Here is a 27674-nt window from a genome sequence, read left to right as displayed (position 1 = left end):
TCCTTCATTATGACACAACAGCAACATTATCCGAAAGCGAAAAAGACAGCGCACGTTGGTGAAATAAATCACATTTTATTCTGCCTTCTATGGCGACGTTTCGATCCCAAAGATCAAGCACAGTACAACATTGCCTTAATCCCACTTAAATAGTATAAACACCACCCCCTAATTAACAAGCACCAATCTATACATACAAAGGCATATACAATCAATTATAAAGAAAAACGGCATATATCAAACATAAAAACATCTCACAAGGCTTTGTGCTGAAGAAGTACCATTAGAGGGCACAGGACGCATCCTCTGATCGCTCATCTGCACAAAATCCATGCTATTACATGCCAAAACTCTCTAGCGTCCTTTACTGATGTAAACAATCCCTTAGCCAATTACAATGTCGCATTTCCGTTGTCATGGTGATGCTTACTCTTCAATGCCATGTAGCCACACCCCCAAATGTCCAGGGCCAATCAGTTTGAGTCTCCTACTGCGCATGCTTCGGCGTCCTCATCTCATTGGTCCGGCGTCCTCATCTCATTGGTCCGGCGTCCTCATCTCATTGGTCTGGCGTCCTCTTCTCATTGGTCTGTTACCGCCGGCATTAACCCTGTGTTAGCGGTGACCGGAGGGGAGTATGCGGGCGACAGGCACTGACTGCGGGGACTAGGGAGCGGCCATTTTCTTCCGGACTGTGCCCGTCATTACAGGCAGCTGCCAAGACCAATCAGTGAATGAATAACCGTGACAGAAGGACAGACAGACAGACGGAAGTGACCCTTAGACAATTATGATAGCAATGACCAGTAGATGAGAAGCCCAGTCTCTACGGTAGCATAACCTCCGCCATAAACCATATAAGCAATCTATTACCAAATAGGAGAAAAATTATTAATAAAAAAGGAATTAAAAACAAAACCCTGAATAAAAACACCGTAAAATATCTCAGATGTTTAGCAAAACATTCATATTAGAGTATACAACCTTGTTGATTGTACTCAATGTTCATACCCTTAGGCCTTAAAGGGAACCTGTCACCCCCCCAGGCGTTTTTAACTAAAAGAGCCACCTTGTGCAGCACTAATGCTGCATTCTGTCTAGGTGGCTCTTTTATTTGGGGTCCCTTCCAACGCTAAAATATTCGTTTTTATAATTTGCCCCTCATACCTGTAGTCTGTCCTGGGGACACGTCTTTTCCCCCTAGAAACAAACACTTCACAGCCATCCCTCATCCCCTCCGGGCGCCGCCTCCTTTGCAGCCATTTACCTCTCCGGCGCCTGCGCTGTAAGTTTCTGTTTCGAGCATGCGTAGTTTGCGCTGCTCTTCGACTCCCATCACATGATGGGAACTTACAGCGCAGGCGCCGGGGACGTTATTGACTGCAGAGGAGGCGGCGCCCGGAGGGACTGAGGGATGGCTGGGAGGCGTTTGTGTCCGGGGGGAAAAGACATGCCCCCATGACAGACTACAGGTATGAGGGGCAAATTATAAAAACAAATATTTTAGCGTTGGATGGGATCCCAAATAAAAGGGACACCTTGACAGAATGCAGCATTAGTGCTGCACAAGGTGGCTCTTTTAGTAAAAAAAAAAATGCCTATGGGGGGGGGGGGGGGGTGACAGGTTTTCAGTGTCCATCAAAGGAACATCATCAATAACCCTAAAACGTAGTTGATTCACTGAGTGGCCCATCTCCCTGAAATGCTTTGGTACAGGGAGATCCATCAACCCAGTCCTTATTGTGCTTTTATGTTTGCTAATCCTAGCCCTGATTTCAATAGTGGTTTCCCCCACATAGAGAAGACCACATGGGCAGCATATCACACATATCACATAACTACTTGTACAGGTGTATCGCTTATAGATATTATACCGTTTCCCTGATTGGGGGTCAAATAAATGATTGCCCTTAAGCATGTTGCCACTCCAAGGCAAGGAAAATTACCTAAACTCGGACGACTGAAAGTTGACCGCAAATCCCTTTTGGAACTCCCAATATCCGACTTGACCAATTCATCTCTCAAATTCCTATTTCTCCTAAAGGAAAACAGCGGTGGCATATTAAATTCCTCAATATTCTCATGTTTCTTCCCCAGTAATGGCCAATGTTGTCTAATAATTCCAGAGATCCTTTTGCTAAAGTTATTATATGTAGTTACAAAAGGAATCCTTTTATTTCTCCTTCGTCTCATTGGGGGACACAGGACAGTGGGGTGTATGCTACTGCCGCCAGGAGGCTGACACTAAGGAAATATAAAGAAAGTTTAGCTCCTCCTCCGCCGTATACACCATGACACTGGCCGAAGGCGAACCCAGTTCATGCTTAGTGTCTAAGGAGGCACCGGTCTGGTTTCCAGACCTCCCGTGTTTTTTTTAATTTATTTATATGGAGCATCACTGATGCTTCGCGCTGTGACGGGTTCCACTAGATAGATGGGAACGCAAGACTGGGGTAAAGGTACCTTCACACTCAGCGACGCTGCAGCGATACCGACAACGATGTCGATCGCTGCAGCGTCGCTGTTTGGTCGCTGGAGAGCTGTCACACAGACAGCTCTCCAGCGACCAACGATCCCGAGGTCCCCGGGTAACCAGGGTAAACATCGGGTTACTAAGTGCAGGGCCGCGCTTAGTAACCCGATGTTTACCCTGGTTACCAGCGTAAAAGTAAAAAAAACAAACCCTACATACTTACCTACCGCTGTCTGTCCCCGGCGCTCAGCTTCTCTGCACTCCTCCTGTACTGGCTGTGAGCACAGCGGCCAGAAAGCAGAGCGGTGACATCACCGCTCTGCTTTCCGGCTGACCGACGCTCACAGCCAGTATAGGAGGAGTGCAGAGAAGCAGAGCGCCGGGGACAGACAGCGGTAGGTAAGTATGTAGTGTTTGTTTTTTTTACTTTTACGCTGGTAACCAGGGTAAACACAGAACGATTTCCTTAACGATATCATTGCTACGTCACAAAAAGCAACGATATCGTTAACGATATCGTTATGTGTGAAGGTACCTTAAGTGCTAGTCCCCCAGCCTGGCAGCTGCCATATCTATGCCTGCAGCTTATCTAAATTCTGATTATAACAGCAGCATGTCTAGAAGGACCAAGACTAATACGGTTTTATATACCGCATGTGTGGCCTGACGATCCGCTTTTCCGCATGCCCAGAGTAATTGTCTCTGTGAGGCCTTCGATTCCGAGCACACTCAGGAGCCCTTCCCTGCTACTCAGCACAGTGTGTCAGGAGCAGAAAGTGTGGTCTCTCCCCCAGAAAGGGCCTTGTCTTTGTCGCAATCTATGGCGTCCCTAACAAAGGCAATAGAGTCCCTTCAGACCCCAGCTGGGGCCAGGGACACGGGTTCGCCTGTCTTGGAGATTTCCTCTGGCTCACAGGACCCTCCGGCCTGCAGGGGCCGCTCTCTCACTAGGCAGACATGGGGGAAACGAAACCACACAACGTCTCCTGGTCCGTCGGGTGCATCTGCATCCTTGAGTTCCGTCTCTCGTTCACCCTCACCAGCGGAGATTAGTGGACATGGTTCGGACTACAATTCCGGAGCGTCCCTCAATTTAGAGGCGCCTGATTACTAGGAGTCAGTAGACAGCCTCATTGACTCCGTCAACCAAACCCTGGGAGTAGATGACGAACTCATTTTGGCCTCCGGTCATAAGGTGTCTTTTAAGAGGATCAAACAGCCTCATAGAGTATTTTCCACTCACCCTGAGTTTGAGGACTTAGTCCAACGTCACAGGGAGTGGCCGGACAGGCGTTTCTTGGGACAAATGCAAGATACCTTTTCGACCCTGAGCTCCGTAAGAAGTGGGCAGAATCCCCTTCAGTAGACCCTCCTGTTTCACGTTTGGCTTCTAACACGCTGTTATCCCTTCCCAACAGCTCCTCTATTAGGGATCCAACTGATCGACCCATAGCCTGGCTCGTTCAGTTTTTGAGGCCTCAGGTTCAGCCCTCTTTTGCAGCGACTTGGGTAGCTAAGGCCATGTTATCCTGGTCAGAATCTTTGACTAAGGCTCTACACGATCGAGACCTGCCATCAGAAGTGACAGAGATGTTGAATCAGATAGCTCTAGCTGGAAGCTACCTGATTAATGCGTCCTTGGATGCAGCGAACTGTGTGGCATTGGTGGCCGCAAACGCAATTTCCATTAGAAGAGCTCTATGGTTGAGGACATGGCAGGCTGATGCTACCTCAAAAAAATCGCTTACAACTTTGCCCTTTCAGAGCGGCCGATTATTTGGCGAAAAACTGGATTAGCTAATTTCTGACACCACAGGAGGGAAAAGCAATTTTCTCCCACAGCAAAAGATTAAGCAGCCGTTTCGTCGCCAGTTTCAGGCATGGTTTAAGCCCTTTCGTAACACCAGGTGGACCACAGCGTCAAACCCAGTTGGTCCAGGTCGACCTGATCAGGACAGAGATCATCAGATCTCCTACAGAGCCAACCCATTGGGAAGAATGCGGTCCCACCTGCCAAGATCAAGGGGATCTAGGTCAGATTTGTCATCATTCGTCACTTCCGAATGGAAACTCTCCGCTCGGTCAATGCGGCTATGGAAAAGGGAGAATTCTTAGGCATCTTGAATATCTATTGAAGCTATCTTCACATCCCCATATTTCCTTCGCATCAAAGATTTCTACGTTTTGCCGTATGCAACTTACATTTTCAGTTCACAGCCTTACCTTTCGGGCTGGCCACCGCTCCCAGGGTGTTCACAAAGGTCATGGCAGCAGTCGTGTCCATCTTTTCCTGGGGCATAGCCGTCTTGCCATATCTAGACGGCCTGCGAGGAAAATGTCAGCATTACTTTGGATACTCTTTCTCGCCTAGGGTGTCTGGTGAATTTAAAAAAGTCATCCCTCGTACCATCTCGGAAAATCTCCTTTCTAGGGGTGATCTTCGACACCTCCCACGGTTTGACAATCCTCCCCCCTGGACAAGGTCCTTCGCCGGCAGGAAACGAGGGTCCTTCGCCAGCCGGTCTCTCAAACAATCCGGTTTTGCATGAGAGTCTGGGGAAGGATGGTGGCGGCAATAGAGGCAGTGCCATTTGCACAACTTCATCTTCGTCCTCTCACACATGCACTTTTGGCATCTTGGGACAAGAATCTGTTCTCTCTCAATCCGTTCTCTCACTTCAAATGCCGTCTGTCTCCCCAGGTCAGACAGGCTCTTGCATGGTGGACAATGAGTTCCTCTCTGCAGCAGGGGAAGCCTTTTCCCCCAGTCCATTGGCTGGTAGTCACGACAGACGCCAGTCTCCTCGATTGGGGAGCAGTGTTTCGTGAACACACAGCCCAGGGATGCTGGTCTTCGCGGGAGTCAACCCTCCCGATCAATCTTCTTCTGAAGATTCGGGCAGTTTGGCTGGCTCTGCAGCATTTTCATCATCTTCTGGCAGGCCGCCCTGTCCGGATTCAATCTGACAATGTCACAGCTGTGGCATACATAAATCATCAAGGGGTACCCGCAGCAGGGCGGCCATTCACGAGGTAAAACAGGGCCGAGAAAAACCACTCGGTGATCTCTGCAGTCCACATCCCGGGCGAGGAGAACTGGGCGGCGGATTTTCTCAGCCGTCAGGGTCTTGTATCCGGGGAGTGGTCACTCCATCTCGACGTTTTCCGGCAAATATGCTAACGCTGGGGAAGTCCGGATGTGGACCTGATGGCCTCCGGGATGAATACCAAAGTACCCAGGTTTGACTCCCGGTTTCGAGATCCACAGGCAATCACCGTGGATGCGTTAGTTCTACCCTGGAACCAGTTTCGTCTCCCATATGTTTCCCCCTCTGGCACTGCTCCTGAAGGTAGTCAGGAAAGTCAAGACAGAGGGGGTCCCAGGAATTCTAGTCGCCCTAGTCTATTCTAGTCGCCCCAGATTGGCCTCGTCGGTCATGGTACGCAGACCTAGTACAGCTGCTAGCTGAAACTCCTTGGCGGCTTCTAGAGCACCTGGATCTTCTCTCTCAGGGCCCGATCTACCACCAGAATTCAGGGGGCCTGTGTTTAAGGGTATGTTTCCACGTGCAGGAAACGCTGCGTGTCTGACGCTGCATAGAGCCGCAGCGTCAGACACGCAGCGTCCAGATGTTACAGCATAGTGGAGGGGATTGAATGAAATCCCGTCTCCACTATGCGTGGTAACATGCACGCGGCGGCCCTGCGACTCCGGACATGCTGCGCGTCTTTTCAGATCGCAGCATATCCGTATATCTTGCGGCGACGCTGCGTCGCCGCAAGATATAGCACAGGGCCCTTTGGTGGGGAGCGATGATGCCGGATGTGTGCTGTGAACACATCCGGCATCATCGCGTCCCAGAAAGGGGGCGGGGCTTACCGCAGAGCGGCTAAGCCGCTCCGACGATGCCGCCGGCCATCCTGATTGTGGACACGCAGCCTAACGGCCTGGACATTGAATCTTAGATTCTAACCCAGGCCGGGTTTTCACAGAAGGTAGCCACTACTATGATTAGCGCCCGGAAATCCATCTCAGCACATATTTATCATCACATCTGGAAGGTTTTCTTTGCATGGTGCAGAAAGCATGGTCTCTTCCTGCTTTGTTTCTCTATCCCTAACATTTTAGCGTTTCTCCAAACCGGCCTGGATTCGGGGCTTGCACCAAGTACCCTCAAAACACAAATATCAGCCTTGTCGGTTCTTTTTCAGCACAGGATCGCTACCAGTTTACAAGTAAAAACTTTCTTACAGGGCGTTGCTCACATGGTACCGCCTTACAGGGCCCCCCTGTATGCTTGGGACCTTAACCTGGTCTTAAGTGCCCTGCTGGAAGTTCCTTTCGAGCCTCTTCAGGACGTCTCCTTAACTTACCTTTCCTGGAAGGTTGTGTTCTTAGTGGCGATAACATCCATTTGGCGGGTATCGGAACTGGCGGCTCTATCCTGCCGGGCTCCGTTTTTACAGTTCCATCAGGATAAGGTGGTGCTCAGGCCAGCACCCTCTTTTTTGCCAAAGGTGGTTTCCTCGTTCCACATTAACGAGGATATTGTCTTGCCTTCTTTTTGGCCGGCGCCAATGCACCGTGTGGAAAAGGCTCTCCATACGCTGGATCTAGTGAGATTGACCATAGCCAGGTGGATACGATCGACTATTCAGGAGGCCTACCGCATCAAGGGCATGGTCATTCCAGCTGGGATCAGGGCGCACTCCACTCGGGCAGTGGGGGCTTCCTGGGCGCTTCGGCACCAGGCTTCGGCAGAACAGGTTTGTAAGGCGGCAACCTGGTCCAGTTTGCATACCTTTTCCAAACACTATAATATCCATACTTAGGCTTCTGCGGATGCAAGTCTGGGTAGAAGGGTACTTCAGGCAGCGGTAGTGCACCTATAGGCGGTAGATGCCTAGAATTTTTTCCGGAGTGTCAATTTCCCACCCAGGGATTGCTTTGGGACATCCTACAGTCCTGTGTCCCCCAATGAGATGAAGGAGAAAATGGATTTTTTTGTTACTCACCGTAAAATCCTTATCTCCGAGACGCTCATTGGGGGACACCGCTCCCACCCTGTTAGCCAGATGGCTCCCTTTTAATTTATTTTTGTTTGTTTGACTTTATCAGTCTGTGGGGTTGTTTCTAGACATGTTGTTCCTGTATTAAAGCTGATTTTATTTTTTGTTCTTCTACTGCTTTTTACACCAAACTGGGTTTGTAAGTAACCCAAAAATCCATATTTTCTCTAGTCAAACCTTTCGGCTTCAAAAGATCATTTCTGGGTATATCGAGAGCTTTATGTTTAAACTCCATCAAGCTTGCTTTTGGATAACATCTAGTAAGAAATTTGTTACACATTTCATCGAGACGCTGGTCAATCAAAGTATCACCAGAGACCACCCTTCTAACTCTTAACAATTGACTCCAAGGTAATGATTCAATCATTCTTCTAGGATGCTTACTGGAGAAGTGCAACATATTAACAGTAGAAAATTGTGGAAATGAGCAGTTCTGCTTCTAATAGCTATTACTTCTCCATCCTGTTACCTGTAATAAGCTTCCTGTAGGCACCCTGCTGCAGTTTCTCCTCAGACGTTGGGATGCAGTAGTTTTAGCCCTTGGGACATTGTGATGCGGTAGTTTTAGCCCTTGGGACCTTGGGTTGCGGTAGTTTTTAGTCCTTGGGACCTTGGGGTGTGGTAGATTTAGCCCTTGGGATGTTGGGGTGCGGTAGTTTTAGCCCTTGGGACGTTGAGGTGCGGTAGGTTTAGCCCTTGGGATGTTGTGATGCGTTAGTTTTAGCACTTGTGACATTGGGGTGCGGTAGTTTTAGCCCTTGTGATGTTGGGGTGTGGTAGTTTTAGCCCTTGTGACGTTGGGGTGTGCTAGTTTTAGCCCTTGTGATGTTGGGGTGCGTTAGTTTTAGCCCTTGTGACGTTGGGGTGCGGTAGTTTTAGTCCTTGTGACGTTGGGGTGCGGTAGTTTTAGCCATTGTGACGTTGGGGTGCGGTAGTTTTAGCCCTTGTGACGTTGGGGTGCGGTAGTTTTAGCCCTTGTGACGTTGGGGTGCGGTAGTTTTAGCCCTTGTGACGTTGGGGTGCGGTAGTTTTAGCCCTTGGTACTTTCCATACGTATTATGCAGTATGCAAGAATGAAGGGGACGATCTCTTTTCTCTTTTAAATGTTCTTACGGGAAAATGAGCTGCAGATTTTATATTACGATTTGTGGTAAGAAGATCCTCATCGCATAACATTATTAACCAAATGGATGAGATTCCACTCTATAAATGTGTTTTAAAACGACCCTGCACTTTCCGTAGTAATGTCTAATGGCCTCTATTCTGCCATCTTTCCCCCTTTATCTGCTGTTTGGTTGCTATCTTCATGGCCAGATCAGAGGCCATTGATGTGTTGTGGACTAGCGTTGAGGACATCAGTGGTGTGTTCATCCCAAGAAAAAGAACAGACAGAAGCATGGTGAAGACTTTCCACAGCGATCCCCATGGCTTTTGCAAGAGCCATTCTGGCCATGAAGAATCCAGGACACCGATCACCGATACAAAAGGATCGGCAGCAGAGTGGAGGCCATTAGGAATAGTGATTTATGCATTAGAAATGTATAGTCACATTTACTCTGAGGGATTGAGGGTCACTTAAATTTACTATGAGGGGTGGAGGATCACTTACAATTTTATGCTGTGAGCTTTTTCTAACGTATTTTCTAAGCCAGGGGTCACCGACCTGTGGCTCGGGAACCACATGTGTCTCACATGCCCATGATATGTAGCTCTCTGCTGTCTTCCAGCTTGGTGCATTAACACCAGGTCCAGCAAACAGCTATGAGATGGTCTCCCGAAGGTGAATTTTTTGAGTAGCCCAGCACAGATAGGATGGTATTGCCAGTTTGAGGGGTTCTTGAAGCTACTGTAGATGCAACAGTGTGCCTTGTGCTAGAATTGCAAATGTACGGTAAAATGTAAATATGCTTCCTATAAGGGATGAGGGCACAAGGTTTTGATGTGCTTTATTTGGTTGCCACTTTATTGGTAAGGACTTTGGGTGTCACCACTGTGAAGGTTGCCGCTGGCTGTGGCTTGCTATTATCTCCCAGTGCTGAATGTGGCTCTTAAGTTAAGAAAGGTTGAGGACAACTGTTCTAAACTTTGGACTTTAATACAGTCTTCAAGGACTTTCCAACAACTCTCAGTACAAGGCCAAATTCACATGTTCAGTATTTGGTCAGTATTTTACCTCAGTATTTGTAAGCCAAATTCAAGAGTGGGTGTAAAATACAGAAATCGGGACTAGAGATGGGTGAACCCGAACAGTAAAGTTTGGCGTTCATATGGAAGGCCTACTGTTTGGGCATGGACACCGAACACTGACGTCACCAGGAAGTCCGTGTTACTGTTTGGGTTCGCCCCCCCCTAACATCGGGTGTTTGTCAAGCGGTCATATGCATGACAGCACGGCAAACATTGCTTCTAATCGGCGGTAAAATAAAAAATGCTGGTCAGACATCTGCAGTTCCCAATTGGTCAGCGTGAGCCCACAGCTGTGATCAGAGGTATAAGGTTTACCTCCGGTCACTGGCGTGGGCTGATGGGACTACTGCTCCCATCAGCCTACGCCTCCTGTTGCTAATGAAGGCACAGATGATTGGCCTCGGGGAGACCAAAACATCCAACACTGCGGAGACACCATCACGTGTTTCTCAACGCAGTGATTCCAGAACACTGCCCCCATCCCTTATGGGAAATATGCAGATGCATGTAAAGAAGCTGCGGAGACACCATCACGTGTTTCTCGACGCAAGCAGTGAATAGCCAGGCCTTTCCCCGGGAAGGAACAACCACGGGAAGGGCAGCATCCTATGAAGGAAAGCCACCTATGCCAAGCATGGTATCCATCCACAGACAGCTGTTTCGGGGTTTTGCCCCTCATCAGTGTGGAGTAGGAATCTGGCTATTAGGAGCAGTGCCTAGTAAAAAGGCTATAAAGGCACAGATGATTGGCCTCGGGGAGACCAAAACATCCAACACTGCGGAGACACCATCACGTGTTTCTCAACGCAGTGATTCCAGAACACTGCCCCCATCCTGTTGCTAATGAACGAGAGCAGGAGCGGCTGATGGAAATATTCATCAGTCGGAGCCTGCGTTCTAAATACATTTTTAAAAAAAATAATGGCATGGGTTCCCCCATTTTTGATAATCAGCCTTGATAAAGCAGACAGCTGGGGGCTGGTATTCTCAGGCTGGTAAGGGGACATTGATATAGGCCACCAACCTAAAAACAGCAGCCCGCAGCTGCCCAGAAAAGGCGAATCTAATAGATGCGCCAATAATGGCACTTTGCGTGGCTCTTCCCACTTGCCCTTTAGCGTTGGCAAATGGGGTTCATATTTGTGGGATTGATGTCACTTTTGTTTTGTCAGGTGACATCAAGCCTACTGCTTAGTATATGAGTGGCGTCTAAAAGACACCTATCCATTACTAATCCTATAGTTATATTGTAAAAAACACACACAGCCAGAATAAAGTCCTTTAATTGAAAGAATGACACAGACTCCTTTAATCATTCTAAATTAAACCATACTCACAACATCGACCATTCCATTGAAGCCATCATCTCCTTTAATAAGGCAAAAATAAAAAAAAAATCAACCATATCCCTCACTTCTCCATTGTTCTATCCCACACCATAACAAATAAACCATTTTCAACCTGGACGTTACCAAGATGCGACCGTCCAGGCTGAGAACCACTGATGAATGAGCTGCTACGATCTCAGCATTCGTGACGTCATCCATCAAGGTTACCTCAGGTCACTGAGGCTGTGTTCCCAGCTGGGTCCTTGAACTGCGGTGACCCCGGTGAGATCCCTCCATCTAATAGGTGCGGCTACAGGCTGCTATTTTTAGGTGCGGCTACAGACTGCTATTTTTAGGCTGGGGGGGACAGTATCCATGGCACCTTACCAGTCTGAGAATACCAGCCACCAGCTGTCTGCTTTAGCAAGGCTAGTTGTCAAAAATGGAGTGGGACCCCACATCGGTTTTTTAAAAATGATTTCTTTATAAAAACAGCGTGATGACCCCTCTATTCTTGATAACCAGCCTTGCTGACGCTGTCAGCTTCTTGGTTGCAGCCCCCAGCTGTTAGTTTTGCTTAGCTGGTTATCAAAAATACAGGAGAACTCACTCTGTGGGTTGATAAATACTCTCATCAGCCGCTCCTGCTATCGCTTTTATTAACGGCACCAGGTGTAGGCTGGTGGAAGCAGTAGTCCCATCAGCCCATGCCAGTGACCGGTCAACTTTATACCTCCGATCACAGCTGCGGGCTTACTCTGTCATTAAACAGCTTGGGAACTGTTTGGCCGAGCCCGCCAGATCCGATCATCCGCCTATCTCTAGTGATGTTTTTCTATTAAACTTTCCTCTGATTCCTCTTCTGGTTTTGGCTTGCACATACTGAGGTAAAAAACTCACCAAATACTGAACGTGTGCATGTGGCCTCAATGTGTACTTGGCACAACAAAGACGGGAGTAAGACATGTCTAGCTCTTTGCTTTACTGCCAGGAAGATAGGATTGGCTTATTTCTGCTATACCAGGCCCACCTCTTTTCCCAAATGCAGACATTGAGGCACTGTCGGGAGACCCCTATATACATAGGACTGTTGGCTGAGGGTAGTGAATTATTGCTTCATGTTGATGACATGTTTCTTATGTATAATAACCCCTTCATTGTTTATATGCTTAGCACATTACCTAAGGATGCACAAGGAAAGGGTCAGTGTCTTATTATAAGGTTGTCAGATTTCCAATAACATAACAGGCACCACATGTGTTTCAATATAACACTTTTATTCTGAAAATCTATGGTGGCCGAAGATGGATGTCCGCAATGTGACAATTATCTGTAAAGTAATAGAGAAATAGATGTGTGCCAAGAAAGGGTCACCTACAAATAATTATTTACGATCATTTCCAGTTTAAATGAAACTGCATGGAGCTTTACTGGGAAGCCATTGTGAAAATTGTGTGTTGTCTCCTGAGACCTCCATGGGACAGATTTGATACCAGACCAGACTCTGAAAATGGACAGACTGAATAAGATTAGATAGCAGTATAGTAATTGAGTAAGGGTGCTTTCACATGGTGGCCCTGTTTGGTGGCCCCGTCGAGACTTGCGTCTGAACCCCCCGCAATATGGGATTGTGATGTATGCACCGATGGGGCCTATATGCCTGAAAATTATGCAGATCAGAGTGCACATTCGCTCTGCCGCCACCATTATGGCTCATTGGCGCATACGTCCGAATCCCGTTTTGCGGGGGGTTCAGACATAAGTCTCAACTGGGCCACTAAATGGATGCAGGAACACAATGTGAAAGCACCTTAGTGGTGCTTGAGGCATGGTAGCCACTGATAGAGTGAAACTGTGTGTAAAATATTCTTGGTAAGAACACAACCATATCCTAGTACAGGGGTGGGGAACACTTTCTACCAAGGGCCATTTGGATATTTCTACCATCCTTCGGGAGCCGTATAAATCATGCGCCAACAAAGTACACTCTGCCCACAAGGTAAATCCGGGCAGTGGTGCAGGACGTAATCTTTGATTGCCCGCGCCTCCGCGTTCAGTAGTGAACACTGCATGCTCACAGAGCAAGAAGAACCTAAAGGTCACCACAGCTGTCGGCCCAAGCACTGCAATCCCCGGGAATCTGCCCGGGGGCCCAGAAAAGGTCACGATGGGCCTGAAGTTCCCCACCCCTGTCCTAGGACATCCTAGGGATAAGCCATCCGCGTTAGATCATGGGAGAACGACCATTGGCGCCTCCTCCGGTCAGCTGTGAGAAGAGGTTGTGGCGCTCTTCCACTGCCACCTCTTCGATGGTTTTACCACACAGGCAAGTGTGTACTTGTCTGCGCTGTATTTTTATTTGTTTTTTTAGCGGTCATTTAATAAGTTACACATATATGATTCCATTAAATTTTTCTTTTTTAATTTTTTTTTAACAGAGCTATTCACTACTATTATTAGAATTAAACCAGTATTTGTGCTTTGGTATGAATAACCAATATATTACCGTAAATTTAATAATTTTTTTTTCCATTAATCTAATTGCCTTCATTAATGCTCCTTATAAAATTCTCAGGCGCTTTTGGGTTTACCTGCTTGGCGCTTGCTGTGTACTGTAGTCTTGCTTCAGGTCTTCAAGATGTGGTTTTGTTCCACGTTTTTTGACCGTATCCTTAGAATTCTATGGGCTCCATTGATTTCAATGGGGCCCATGGAAAGTAACGGGAGCCTGATTATCAGCAGCATGAGACTATGACCGTTGGCAGTAAATCATGGAGCATATTGTAGGTATGGGCCCAACTCTGTCAGTGGGATAATCCCTTTAATTACTGTAATTTTCTGTATTAGCAGGTTGTTATGTCTCCTACAACTTGGCCATTTTCTCTTTTAAGAAATGCGATTTCCTTTAGTTGCAAGGTGATAAATTTGAGTTCATCGGTGCCTCTGCCTCTAGATTGTATTTATTCACAAATCCCTGCGTCTTTTTTAGAATAAAATAAGATCTTTGTGAAATAACTGTGATGCCTGTGAGTTTATTATATACTTTGTATTTTAGAGGTCAGATGATTTCGGGAGAAGACTGCGAATTTATCCTGAGGTTTGAAAAGTCCAATTCCGAGGAGAAGAAAACCATATTAACCAATGAAGGCAATCAGGTAAGGAGACATGGTGCCTCTTCTCTGTCCTATAGTATTTGTCCAGACCCCATCACCGGAGGATAAAGAGGCAGGAAATAGGAGAAAGCTGCTGTCAATCATTTACTTACATTTTTGTCCCAATCTGAAAGTGAACCCCATCACCGGCGCCCCCTGAAGGATAGATTACGGAATGTTCAGAGTAGGACTTTTCTACAGTAAAGCTATGAGATGTGTTATATTTCTGTATAGAAATAATTGCGTTGTGTGGGAGTTTTACAATGCCAGGCCGACCTCACGTATGATGGCCTGTACTCTGTGGATAGGCTGCAGTCTGTAAATATTACTGGACAGTAATCCACGGGATTAGGGGAGTGATATCATTTTCCCCTATGACAAGCCCTTCACTGGCTTCCTATCGCCCAGAGACTCCAGTTCAAAACCCTTACAATGACCTACAAAGCCATCCACAACCTGTGTCCTCCATACATCTCTGACATGGTCTCCCGGTACCTACCTACACGCAACCTTCGATCCTCACAAGATCTCCTTCTCTACTCCCCTCTCATCTCTTCTTCCCATAACCGCATCCAAGACTTCTCCCGTGCTTCCCCCATTCTCTGGAACTCTCTACCCCAACACATCAGACTCTTGCCTACCATAGAAACCTTCAAAAAGAACCTGAAGACCCACCTCTTCCGACAAGCCTACAGCCTGCAGTGATCCTCAGTCTACTGAACCGCCGCACAACCAGCTCCACCCTCTCCTATTGTATCCTCACCCATCCCATGTACACTGTGAGCCCTCGCGGGCAGGGTCCTCCCTCCTTATGTACCTGTGTGCCTTGATTTTTACTCATGTTATTTGTATTTGTCTATATTTGCCCCCTTTTCACATGTAAAGCGCCATGGAATAAATGGCACTACAAAAATGTATAATAATAATAATAATAATAATAATAATAATAATAATAATGTTATTTGGATATTGCTGTGATCTAGAACTTTGATTTAATCCACTATACATCAAATTTTCACCCCTCCAAAAAATATCAATCTAGACATTTTTTTTGTTGATCTCTTTTTCTCCTTCGCCTCATTGGGGGACACAGGACTGTGGGTGTATGCGTCTGCCGCCAGGAGGCTGACACTAAGTAAACTTGAAAAAAAAAAAGTTAGCTCCTCCTCCATCGTATACACCCTGACACTGGCTACCAGAGACTCCAGTTTATGCTTAGTGTCTCAAGGAGGCACATCTCTGGGTCCTGGATCGTTGGACCCGATTTTTCAACATCTTTGGATTGAAGGGGCGACGGACCTTTTTGAGGGTCCGATCTCCCCAAACCATCAACGGGCAAGTACGTGTGATGTTTCTCCACGTATCCTTCCCCGCGACGTGGGATTCTTCACCGGACTAGCCCTGACCACCCTGAGGTAGCTAGACTCCAGGCTGTACAGGTGCTCATAAGATGTCCGTGTGTTCCCCCCTGAATTCTACACCACTGCGGTGTTAGCTGGGGTGGTGGACGGTCCCTCTCCTTATCATGGGGATAATGGAGATAGGGTTCCTGCACCGTCATTGGTTCTACCCCTCGATAGTGCGGTATGATTGGGGGGCTTCTGGCATTACCTGTGGCTGTGTCTTCCGGGAGTGCGGTGCCTTTTTTTCTGCTGAGGTCCGGCGCTCTGGCGTTGGGACGGCGGCGCTGCGGGGTGATCCGGCGCTGCTGCATTGGGACTGCTGCGCTGCGGCGTGGTCCGGCGCTGGGGCGTTGGATCGGCGGCGCTGCAGCGTTGTCTGGCGCTGTGGCGTTATGTCGGGCGACGCTGTGGCGCAGCTACGCTGCAGCATGGTCCTGCGGCGCGCGGCGTTAGGCTCAGCGCCGCTGTCCCCCCAGAGGCTTCGGCTCTGCCTGGCCGCTTCGGGCGTGGAGCGGCTTCCTGGAGCCGGGACTTCCGGCCATCGGACCGCGCTGGGAGGCTCCGCCCCTTCCGGCGCGTCACTTCCGGTTCCGGCTCTCCTCGCTCTAAGGGGGAAAAAATTGAGGCCCCGGCTTCGGGCCTGCTCCAGGCCGCAGCATCGTTTGGCGGTCCCTCCCCCCTAAGGCCGGCTATGCATATAAAACAGCGTTTTTGGGCTCAGCATCATGCTTTCAGATCCATCTCGGTACTCGTGGGGACACAGGACTGGGGTAAGTGCTTCTCCCTTCATCTGGCTGAAGCATTCCTTTTTTCCCAGTCTCTGGCCCTGGGTATAGCATTACGGATCATTATGTCTAGAAGGGTTAAGACTCACACGGTTCTTTTTACCAGTTGTGTATCTTGTAGTGCCCTTTTTCCGCACGCCCAAAGTAATCGCCTCTGCGAGGCCTGTGACTCTGAACGCGTCCAGGAGCCCCCCCCTGCCAGTTCTCCAGTAGTCTCTCCGGCTCCGGTCCCTCAAGCAGATGCTGGGGTAGCTCCACCGGAATGGGTCACGTCTTTGTCACAATCCATGGCGTCCCTTACTGAAGCGATCAAATCTCTGCAGACCCCGGCGGTTGGGACCAGTAGTCCGCCTGTCTTAGAGAGGGCCTCGGGGTCTCAGGAGTCTTCGGCCTGCAGGGGGCGCGCTCTCACTCGACAGACGCATGGAAAGCGGATTCGCAAAGCGTCTCCCAGGCACTCAGGTGCTTCCGCATCCTGGAGTTCCGTATCTCGCTCTCCTTCCCCTGCAGAAAGCAGTGAAGTTGAGACTGACTACGAGTCAGAAGGGTCTCTTAATTTTGATAAACCTGGGTTTCAGGAGTCAGTAGACAGCCTAATTGAAGCTGTCAATCAGTCTTTGGGGATAGAAGACGAGCTCGTCTCTTCCTCTGATCATAAGGTCTCATTTAAGCGGTCTAAACGGGCCCATAGGGTTTTTTCCTCTCATCCTGAGTTCGAGGACCTGATTCGACGCAATAGGGAGCACCCGGACAAACGCTTTTCAGGGCAAAGAGCTCTGAAGGCTAGGTATCCCTTTGCTTCGGAACTTTGTAGTGATTGGGCAGAAAATCCTTCTGTAGATCCTCCAGTGTCCCGTTTAGCCTCTAACACGTTACTATCTCTCCCTAATGGCTCATCGATTAAGGATCCTACGGATCGTCTTATAGAGAGCTTGGCTCGTTCCGTCTTTGAGGCCTCAAGCTCAGCACTTTTTCCTTCTTTTGCGGCAACCTGGGTTGCCAGGGCTATGATATCTTGGTCTGACTCGTTATCTAAGGCTCTCCAGGATGGTAATGTGTCAGCAGAATTGGCTGAAATGTCATCTCAGGTAGCTATGGCCGGTAGCTATCTGATTAACGCATCTCTGGATGCGGCAGATTGTGCTTCCTCGGCTGCATCTAATGCTATTGCCATCAGAAGGGCCCTTTGGTTAAGGTCCTGGCGGGCTGATTCTGCTTCTAAGAAATCTCTTACATCCCTGCCGTATCAGAGTGGTCGTTTGTTCGGAGAAAAGCTGGATCAGCTCATTTCTGACTCTACAGGAGGGAAAAGTAAGTTCCTTCCTCAGCAGAGGGCCAGACAGCCTTTTCGGCGCCATTTTCAGGCTCGCTTTAGAACCTTTCGCTATGTCAGATGGGCCCCAGCATCAGGTTCTCCTGCGCAGGGTCGGCCCAATCAGGACCGAGACGGTCGGACCCCTTATACGGCCAGCCAGGGGGGAAGAATGCGTCCCCAGTCTTCTAGATCTAGAGGATCTAGGACGCAAAGATTTTCGGCCAAGTGACTGGAGGCCTCTTCCGGGCATCTCCAGAAAGGTAGGCGGACGTCTACTTTTATTTCGCCAGGTCTGGCTTCAGGTAATCCACGACCAGTGGGTGGCAGAGCTCATATCTTCAGGTTACAAAATAGAGCTGGTCTGTCTCCCTCCTCCCCGGTTCTTCCCATCCCGTCTTCCCAAGTGCAAATCTCTTCGTCAAAGCTTGTTCAATTCCATAGAGTCTCTCCGTATCAGCGGTGTCATTTCTCCTGTTCCAAAGGAAGATAGATTCCAGGGCTTTTATTCCAATCTTTTTGTAGTGCCCAAAAAGGATGGAGCAGTGAGGCCTATCCTAGATCTCAAACTCTTAAACAAGTTTGTCCGCGTTCGACACTTTCGTATGGAGTCTCTGCGGTCGGTCATCGCCTCTCTGGAAAAGGGAGAATTTTTGGCCTCAATAGACATTCAGGATGCTTATCTTCATATTCCCATCTTTCCGCTCCATCAAAGATTTCTCCGGTTTGCCGTAAACAATCTACATTTCCAGTTCACGGCATTACCTTTCGGACTGGCCTCCGCTCCCAGGGTGTTCACAAAGGTCATGTCGACTGTGGTGTCCATTCTACACTCCCGAGGTATTGTCGTCTTGCCATACCTAGACGATCTGCTGATCAAGGGACCGACATTTCAGTCTTGCAAGGAAAATGTCGACATCACTCTGGACACCCTTTCCCGTCTAGGTTGGTTGGTAAATTTAAGGAAGTCGTCTCTACGGCCGTCTCGAAAAATCTCTTTTTTAGGCATGATCTTCGACACCTCTCAAGCCTTAACTATCCTTCCCCAGGACAAGGTCCTAGCCCTTCGGCGGGAAGTGAGGAACCTGCTACAACCATACCCTCATACGATTCGGTCCGGGATGAGGGTGTTAGGAAAGATGGTTGCAACCATAGAAGCGGTTCCGTTTGCACAGTTTCATCTTCGACCCCCTACAACGTGCAATCCTATCAGCATGGAACAGAAATCCTCTCTCTCTCAACCGCAAATTTCGGTTGTCTTTCCAGACCAAACAGGCTCTCGCTTGATGGCTAAACAGCTCATCTCTACTCAGGGGGAAGCCCTTTTCCCCAACCAATTGGTTAGTGGTCACAACAGATGCCAGTCTCCTGGGTTGGGGAGCACTGTTCTTCCATCACACAGCTCAGGGACGCTGGTCTCCTCAGGAATCAGAACTCCCCATCAATATCTTAGAGATTCGAGCGGTCCGGCTAGCCTTGTTACGTTTTCACCATCTTCTGGCGGGTCGCCCTGTCTGGATTCAATCGGACAACGCCACAGCGGTAGCTTACCTAAATCTCCAGGGGGGCACCCGCAGCAAGGCAGCCATGCAGGAGGTAAAACTGATTCTACTCTGGGCGGAGAGAAATCACTCTGTGATCTCAGCGGTCCACATTCCGGGCGAAGAAAACTGGGCGGCAGATTTCCTAAGCCGTCAGGGTCTAGCCTCTGGGGAATGGTCTCTCCACCCCGAGGTTTTTTTGCAGATATGCCATCTTTGGGGAACTCCAGAAGTGGATCTAATGGCGTCCAAGGTGAATGCCAAGGTGCCCAGTTTTGTCTCTCGGTACCGAGATCCCCAGGCTATCGCCGTGGATGCGCTGGTACTGTCTTGGAACCAATTTCATCTCTCTTATCTGTTCCCTCCTCTGGCACTGCTCCCGAGAGTAATCAAGAAGATCAAATCAGAGAGAGTGCCGGCCATCCTGATCGCTCCGGATTGGCCACGACGGACCTGGTATGCAGACCTGGTACAACTTCTAGCCGGGGTTCCTTGGCGGCTCCCCGATCGGCCAGATCTTCTATCTCAAGGGCCGATCTACCACCAGAACTCAGAGGTCCTACGTTTGACAGCCTGGCCGTTGAATCTTGGGTTTTAACTCAGGCTGGTTTTTCTCAAGAAGTGGCTGATACTATGATCAGTGCACGTAAGTCCGTTTCGGCCAGGATTTATTATCACACTTGGAATGTGTTTCTTTCCTGGTGTAGAGAACGCGGGCTGCCCCCTCTGCGTTTCTCCGTTCCAAACATTCTAGCCTTCCTTCAAGCAGGCCTGGATTCTGGGCTTGCTCCGAGTACCCTTAAAAGGCAGGTTTCGGCTTTATCAGTACTTTTTCAGCGCAGGATTGCTCCTAATCGTCAAGTCAGGACTTTTTTTCCAGGGAGTCGCTCATAAGGTCCCTCCTTATAAGACTCCTTTGGAAGCTTGGGACCTTAATCTGGTCTTAAGGGCTTTACAGGACGCTCCTTTTGAGCCTCTTCAAGAGGTTTCTTTGATGTTTCTCTCTTGGAAAGACGTATTTTTAGTGGCCATAACGTCCATAAGACGGGTATCGGAGTTGGCAGCTCTTTCTTGTCGTCCTCCTTTTTTGCGATTTCATCAGGACAAGGTGGTGCTCAGACCAGCACCGTCCTTTTTGCAGAAGGTTGTTTCATCATTTCACATTAATGAAGATATTGTTCTGCCCTCTTTTTGTCCGGCACCTACGCACCGTGTTGAAAAAGCTCTCCATACGTTGGATCTGGTGAGGGCTCTGAGGAGGTACGTTTCCCGTACGGCCCCCTTTCGCCAGACGGATGCTCTGTTTGTCCTTCCGCAGGGTCGCAGGAAGGGATGCGCGGCTTCAAAATCTACCCTGGCCAGATGGATAAGGGCGACCATTCAGGAGGCTTATCGCTCCATGGGCATGACGGTTCCGGCCGGAATCAAGGCTCATTCGACTAGAGCAGTGGGGGCTTCCTGGGCCGTTCGGCACCAGGCCTCAGCAGAACAGGTTTGCAAGGCTGCGACCTGGTCTAGTCTGCATACGTTTGTCAAACATTATAATGTCCATTCCCAGACCTCTGCAGACGCAAGTCTAGGTAGAAGAATTCTTCAAGCGGCAGTGGCGCATTTATAGACAAACATTATCTGGCTGTCTTTGTCTGGTGAGTAATTTTTCCCACCCAGGGACTGCTTTAGGACATCCCACAGTCCTGTGTCCCCCAATGAGGCGAAGGAGAAATAGGGATTTTTGGTTACTCACCGTAAAATCCTTTTCTCCAAGACGCTCATTGGGGGACACAGCTCCCTCCCTGGTAGCCTTATGGCTGCTTTGGTTATATCTGATTACATTAGTCAGTAGGATCTTTTCTAGACATAAAGTTTCTGTACTTATGCTGTTATATTATTTTTTGTGTTTTTTGTTCTCCTACTGCTTTTTGCACCAAACTGGAGTCTCTGGTAGCCAGTGTCAGGGTGTATACGATGGAGGAGAAGCTAACTTTTTTTTTTCAAGTTTACTTAGTGTCCGCCTCCTGGCAGCAGAAGCATACACCCACAGTCCTGTGTCCCCCAATGAGCGTCTTGGAGAAAAGGATTTTACGGTGAGTAACCAAAAATCCCTATTTCTATGAGCCCATTTAATTTCATGTTACACTTAAAACTGGTAGAAGATTTTGTCTGTGCCTCTCCCCTTCCTCACTGTCCTATGTGCGGCTGTAATACATGTGGCCGGAGCAACACCTTCCCCATATTAAAGCCCCACCCTTAAAGGCGCCAGTACACTAGACTAACTGCAGCCTGACCTAAACCGCTGAGATCAGCGGGATCGGCTCCACATCAACTGACTCTTCCCCGACAGATGATGGAAGTGTTGATGATCCTTTTGTTCTCGGCAAGATTCTCCAACTTCAGAAGAGCGTGGCCATGGCTTTCTCGTAGAGCGAGCCCTCCTGGGGAGGAGTTGGAGGGATGGCTGTGGGCTAACCATCGTGTGGCCAACAGCTGTCTGCTGTGTATGGGGCCACTAAGTAGTTTACTAGCCAAAAGTGTGTGTAGCAGACTGACAGTGTGGGCATGTTTCATGACTATGTGGGTGGTTATTCGAGGCATGTAGCCATTGTTAAAAACGAGCTAGACACCTGATGCGTTTCAGGTGCGTTAACTGTGCCCTTGGTCATAGGAACTGTTGGCTTCAGTCTAGGATATTCTCTTTATTTACTGTGGGGGGTGTCCAACATCTGGGACCCTGATCAGTCCTGAGATGAAATGGTTGCAGTACTGATTTCACACTGCAGCCTCATACAGTTTTTCTCTTATTGCTGACATTAATGGAGTCCTGACGGGTTTTTCCTTATTACATGCATTTATATAGGTCAGCATAAAGAAGAGCATGTCCTTACTGCAGTTAAAGGGAATCTGTCCCCAGGTTTTTGCCACATAAACTGAGAGAAGCATAATGTAAAGTCAGAGACCCTGATTCCAGCCGAAGTGTGACTTCTTGGTCAGGAGATTATCACTGGAAGACTAGTAAACCTGCTGCCAGGTAGTCCTCCATATTCTTTAGCTATGTATAACCCGCCCCATGACTTATTGGCAGCTTTCTGCCTATGCACAGTGTACACTGAAAGCTGCCCAATCAGTGGTTTGGGCGGGGTTATACAGAGCTCAGCATTCAGAGAACTGCTAGAACTGCCGCAGATAAGACAGGGATTTTATCAAAACTGTAGCAAGCAGCCCAGTAAGGGAGATATTTCAGGAATTTGGGTCTCTGTCCCTACATCATGCTGCTCTCAGATCAGTTAGCGAAAACCTGGTGACAGATTCCCATTAAGTGGCAGGCGCTTTTCTTTTTGTTGATCATGCTTGTTGCGGCCCTACACATCACACGATAATGGCTTCGGTCTGCAGAATTGTATGCAGTGCCGTTACTTTGTCTTTTCGTGTGCAGAGTAGAGATGTCTATTATGAATATTTTCAGTATTATTATTATTTCTCCTAGATCATTCATATTTTTGTTCCTTTACTTTGCGTTTGAGTTCTTGATTTGTAAAAGGATAATATTGTTATTTCTCTTTCAGTGTGCTAAAACCTTCATCAACCTGATGACCCACATCTCCAAGGAGCAAACGGTCCAGTACATCTTAACTATGGTCAATGACATGCTTCAGGTAAATTATTGAGAGTGTATAGTCACACTGAGATCCTGCCCCTAAGAAGATCTAATCGCACTAAGGCCATGTTCACACGTTCCTGATTTCCCTGCTGTTTTTTCTGCACTAAAAACCGCAGCTCTTGGCAGAAAACGCAGGTGCGTTTTTGGTGCGGTTTTTAGTGCGGTTTTTTATGCAGTTTTCTCTGCAGAGTCTGTGTGTTTTCTAGGAAGTTTTTTTTAGGGTTAAAGTGGCTGAAAATACCCTAACCCTAACCCTACCCCTAACCCTAGCCCTAGCCCTAACCCTAGCCCTAGCCCTAACCCTAGCCCTAACCCTAGCCCTAACCCTAGCCCTAACCCTACCCCTAACCCTAGCCCTAGCCCTAACCCTAGCCCTAACCCTAACCCTAGCCCTAACCCTAGCCCTAACCCTAGCCCTAACCCTAGCCCTAACCCTACCCCTAACCCTACCCCTAACCCTACCCCTAACCCTAACCCTAACCCTAGTTCTAACTGTAGTGGGGAAAAAAAAAAAAAAATTCTTTATTTTATTATTCTTACTACCTATGGGGGTGATAAAGGGGGGGGGGGTCATTTACTTTTTTTTTTATTTTGATCACTGTGAGGTTATCACAGTGATCAAAATGTGCCTGGAACGAATCTGCCGGCTGGCAGATTCGGCGGGCGCACTGCGCATGCGCCCGCCATTTTGGAAGATGGCGGCGCCCAGGGAGAAGACGGACGGACGGACACCGGGAGGCCCGGTAAGTATAAGGGGGGGAGATGAGGGCACGGGGGGGGGGGGGGGGGGGGGCGTCGGAGCACGGGGTGTGGCATCGGAGCATGGGGGGGTGGGATTGGGGCACGGGGGAACAGCCACACTCCGCCCACGCACTTCCTGCTGCAGCGGTTCTGCACCACAAACCGCAGAAAACCCGCAGATATTTTTTTCGTCTGCAGGTTTTACTGCGGGTTTGACCCTCACAATGGAGGTCAATGGGTGCAGAACCGCTGCAGTTCCGCACAAAGAAGTGACATGGTCCTTCTTTTTTACCGCAGCTATTCAGCGCGGCTTTTTTAGTGAATTTCCGCAATGTTTGCACAGCGGTTCCTGTTTTCCATAGGGTACATTGTACTGTACCCTGCATGGAAAACAGCTGCGGACCCGCAGCGGCAAAATCGCGGCGGTTCCGCAGTGAAAAACGCATTGTGTGAACATGGCCTAAATGTTTGTAGTGTATGTTCTTGTGACTTACTGCCCATACTTTGATCTCAGAACTGACAGTATAAAGGAAGCACATAGCCCTGTTGGGAACCTAGTCCCTATAAAAGTCATACTGTTCGTGTTGTAATTGCTGCTCAATAAAATATACTAATTAGGGCACTTGGTGCACCCTTGGTGTGACCAACAGGCTCTTTGCACCCGCTGGTTTTGCATGTCCCCGCCTCCCTCACGAGTGATTGACAGCGCTGGCTTGCTTGGAATGAGTATTATCTGCAGAGAAAGCTTCGGCGAGCCAGCTCTTCCAATCCCCAGTGAGGAAGGCGGGGACATGCAAATCCAGTGGGCGGTGCACTGAGCGTCTTGGTCACACCAAGGGTGCACCGAGCTGCACAATTAATAAATTTGGTTAAGGTTCCGTTTCTGCAGAATGGGCACCGCGATCTCAACACTAAAGATGAAAGTTGTATACGGGCTCTACCCCCCACAGAGCTGTGTGGTTAGTTTACACAGGGATTCTGTGCGGACAGGCTCCCTTTAATATCTGATACATGGTCGTTTCTTGTGTACATGGCAGTTTATTTTTCAGGTAGTTTTCATCCTTTTCTTCTAATGATTATGGTGTCTGACAAGTGCTCCTCTCTCCTGCCTGCTTAGATAAAAAATGCCCAAACATACTGTAGCTGGGGTAATAGTCCTGTTTCATCTGTCAGCTATCTTATGTGTCTCGCAGCTCTAGGCAGTGGGATCCCTGTAAATGGCTAACATGTCTGTCTGCATTCATTAGATCGTGGCCTGACAGCGCTCAGGGAAGTTGTATCCTCACTTGAGGTCTTCAGACTTACAAGTCCTAGATTTCTGGTGCTAGATCTATACCTATCTATACCTTTCTGTCTTGCACGCGTTTTCCCAGCATACGACGTGTGTGCAACCCCAAAGAGTTCTTCCAACCACTCCATTTTTCTCTCATTTAGCAGCACATTGATCATTAGTCACCTGCACGCAGTCCTTACACCTAAGGTGCACTAACTTACAGCACCTATTGAATCTTGGGAGGGATAAGTACCCCGACATATACATCCTGCGGATAAAAGAGAACGTTTCTCCTTAAGGGCACCCCTCCAGACGTGAGTATGGAGACTTATAGGCCATGCAGGGCTTCCTGGGAAAAAGCTATGCAATAGCCTCTTTAGAGTGGAAAAAGATCGGGCCTTAAGTGCCTCCCATTGGAGGAAGCAATCCTTGACGTCATTATTGACCTCTGAAAGTACCCCCTACCACCACAACAGAGCCAAATAAAGGAAAAGACCTCTCTTTGACAGCTGTTGTGGGGTTCTCACCCCAAGTCTCGCAGACTTCTACATGTCGCTGATGAAGAGCCAGGACCCCCGAACAACCGTAGGTAAATGGGGTTCTTTTTCTTGCATAGTTACAGAAAATGGAGAAAATAACAGACCTTTCCATAGCTGTCACCAGGCGGTAGTTTTGGTGATCATTCGGCCGGCAGGCATTTTGGCCATCTCTTCCATGCGCGCTGTCGATCGTTTCTTTCTAGAGAGCCGCTGCTAGACATCTCTGGTGACGTCTCTTGGAGAATAAAAGGATTGCTACTCTGAGATTGGACCTCCTGGATCCCTTTATTCCCCAGCACCATTCGCAGGGGGGCCACATACACAATGAACTGTTGGCCGATCCTGTGAATATCATGTATGGTGGGGGGTCTTTACAATCTAAACAGTGTCTTCTGCTTTCTTGGGGGTTTGATGAGCACTCGGACAAGATCCAAGTCTGGGACCCTAATCTCATCTCCTCCTTAGAGATTGGGGTACTCGGTTGGGTCATAGACTTGTCTGTCTCCTTTAGCTTGTGCAAACCGAAGTCACGTCCAAGTCTCTAGTTGCCATGATCCAATACCCCCAATCCTGCCAAATAATCCATGGTCAGAGCAGATCGGGTTTGTCTCTTTACACAATTAACCATGTTGTTGCCAGCTGCCCACCATTACATGTTCCCATCTTCATTACTGTCGATGTGCAGTATTGGGCAGAACCCTCCCCTAATGATGGGATACATATGCAGGGTGTACAGCTTTATGTTGCTGTCACTATAGGTCGTGATTAATATTGATTACAGTGTTATATGATTGTGAATACATAAATCCATATTCATCCTGGCCGCTTTGATTTTGAAGACCCTCTTGGTCATATTGTTCTCTGGCTCGGGACTGCATTGTATAAAGTGAATATCGAATCCCGTTATTGCTGGGACGATGCATCCACTTTCTTGCCCTTATCTATTTGACTAATGATGACACACCTTAATTAATCTGTAAACGATCAGCGCGGAGCTTCTCATTTAGGTGATTGATGCTCGGTAATAACGAGCGCCATTCGCACTCATTGTAAACAGTATTTAGTGTTCTCTCCTCTTCTACCGGCTTTAGCATTTTCACTCTTTATCAATCTCCAAAGGAATGAATGAGCGAAGGGAGAAATGCTAATGCTGGAAATCGCTGTCAATCGGATAATTAGATGTTTTCGTGTTTACGGTTAATAAATGATAACGTCTCCTGACGGGAGTGTCAGTGCCACCGTGACTGAGCGTGTTCTCATGGAAGTCATTATTTAAGGAGCGTTCTTTATTAACGATTTATCCTCCTTAGTGTATGATTCTGGAATATGCTATTAAGGTTCAGAAGAAGTTTCTTATCACTCATTAAATTATGATGAGCGAACGTGCTCGGATAAGGTGTTATCTGAGTGTCTTCGGCATGCTCGAAAAATGTCCGAGCCCCCGCGGCTACAGGTCTCTGGGCTGTTAGACAGCCACAAATCAGGCCTGTTTGTTAAGCAATCCCTGTATTTGTTGCGCCCGTCGAACAGCTGCGAAACATGTAGCCGTGGGGACTGGAACATATTATTCGAGCATGCCGAAGTCACTCGGTTAGCACCCGAGCATGCTGAGAGAACACCTTATCCGAGCACGTGCGCTCATCACTATTATTAAAGCGTCCGACATCACTGGATAAATACATACCAGACCGGAAAACATTGATAACACACTCCTACACATACTCCACACCAAGTGAACAGAAGATAAACCAAAGGACACTCCAAATAGAAATCGCAAAGCAGAGAAAAAAAGTGGAGCTCAAGTCCAGAAAGTGGTAAAAAAAATATACATTTATTACATAGATAATTCTCATTAATTTCATACAATAATTAGTAGAACACCAGTAACCATACATGTTCAGCAAGGAAATCCGGTAGAAAAGAGCGTGTCAGCCAGATAACACCACACATGTCATATAGTAAAGTGGCGATAATGTTCATGGGAGAAGAATCAGGCAATAGGATGGCAAATAGAATAAATACCAGAGTAAAGAATGCTTAGAGCAAAGTGCCCTGTGTATATGAAGCCCACCCATAGCATAGGATTCTTTACCCCTCCTGTGGTGTATCGGGACCCACGCCGTGCAGACCCAACGCGTGTGTCGTCCCCTGACGAAGCCCCCGCGAAACAGGTGCCCTATAGAGTTTAAGTCCTCTTTTTCTCTGAAGAGGCAGT

At 48.2% G+C, this 27674-nt stretch overlaps 1 protein-coding gene across 3 annotated transcripts in view; it reads left to right on the top strand.

Annotated features, from left to right (window-relative positions):
• Window positions 1-27674, top strand: part of ATP6V1H (ATPase H+ transporting V1 subunit H) — a 235209-nt gene that overhangs the window by 23749 nt on the left and 183786 nt on the right. For all 3 annotated transcript variants that reach the window (XM_069731341.1, XM_069731342.1, XM_069731344.1), the window contains exons 4-5: window positions 14114-14213; window positions 22812-22901. In XM_069731341.1, coding sequence (XP_069587442.1) covers window positions 14114-14213; window positions 22812-22901 — 190 coding nt within the window. The remainder of the gene's footprint in view (window positions 1-14113; window positions 14214-22811; window positions 22902-27674) is intronic.

The sequence above is a fragment of the Ranitomeya imitator genome, chromosome 6, assembly GCF_032444005.1.
Source record: "Ranitomeya imitator isolate aRanImi1 chromosome 6, aRanImi1.pri, whole genome shotgun sequence".
Taxonomy (NCBI): domain Eukaryota; kingdom Metazoa; phylum Chordata; class Amphibia; order Anura; family Dendrobatidae; genus Ranitomeya; species Ranitomeya imitator.
This window is presented reverse-complemented; position numbering and strand designations above follow the sequence as displayed.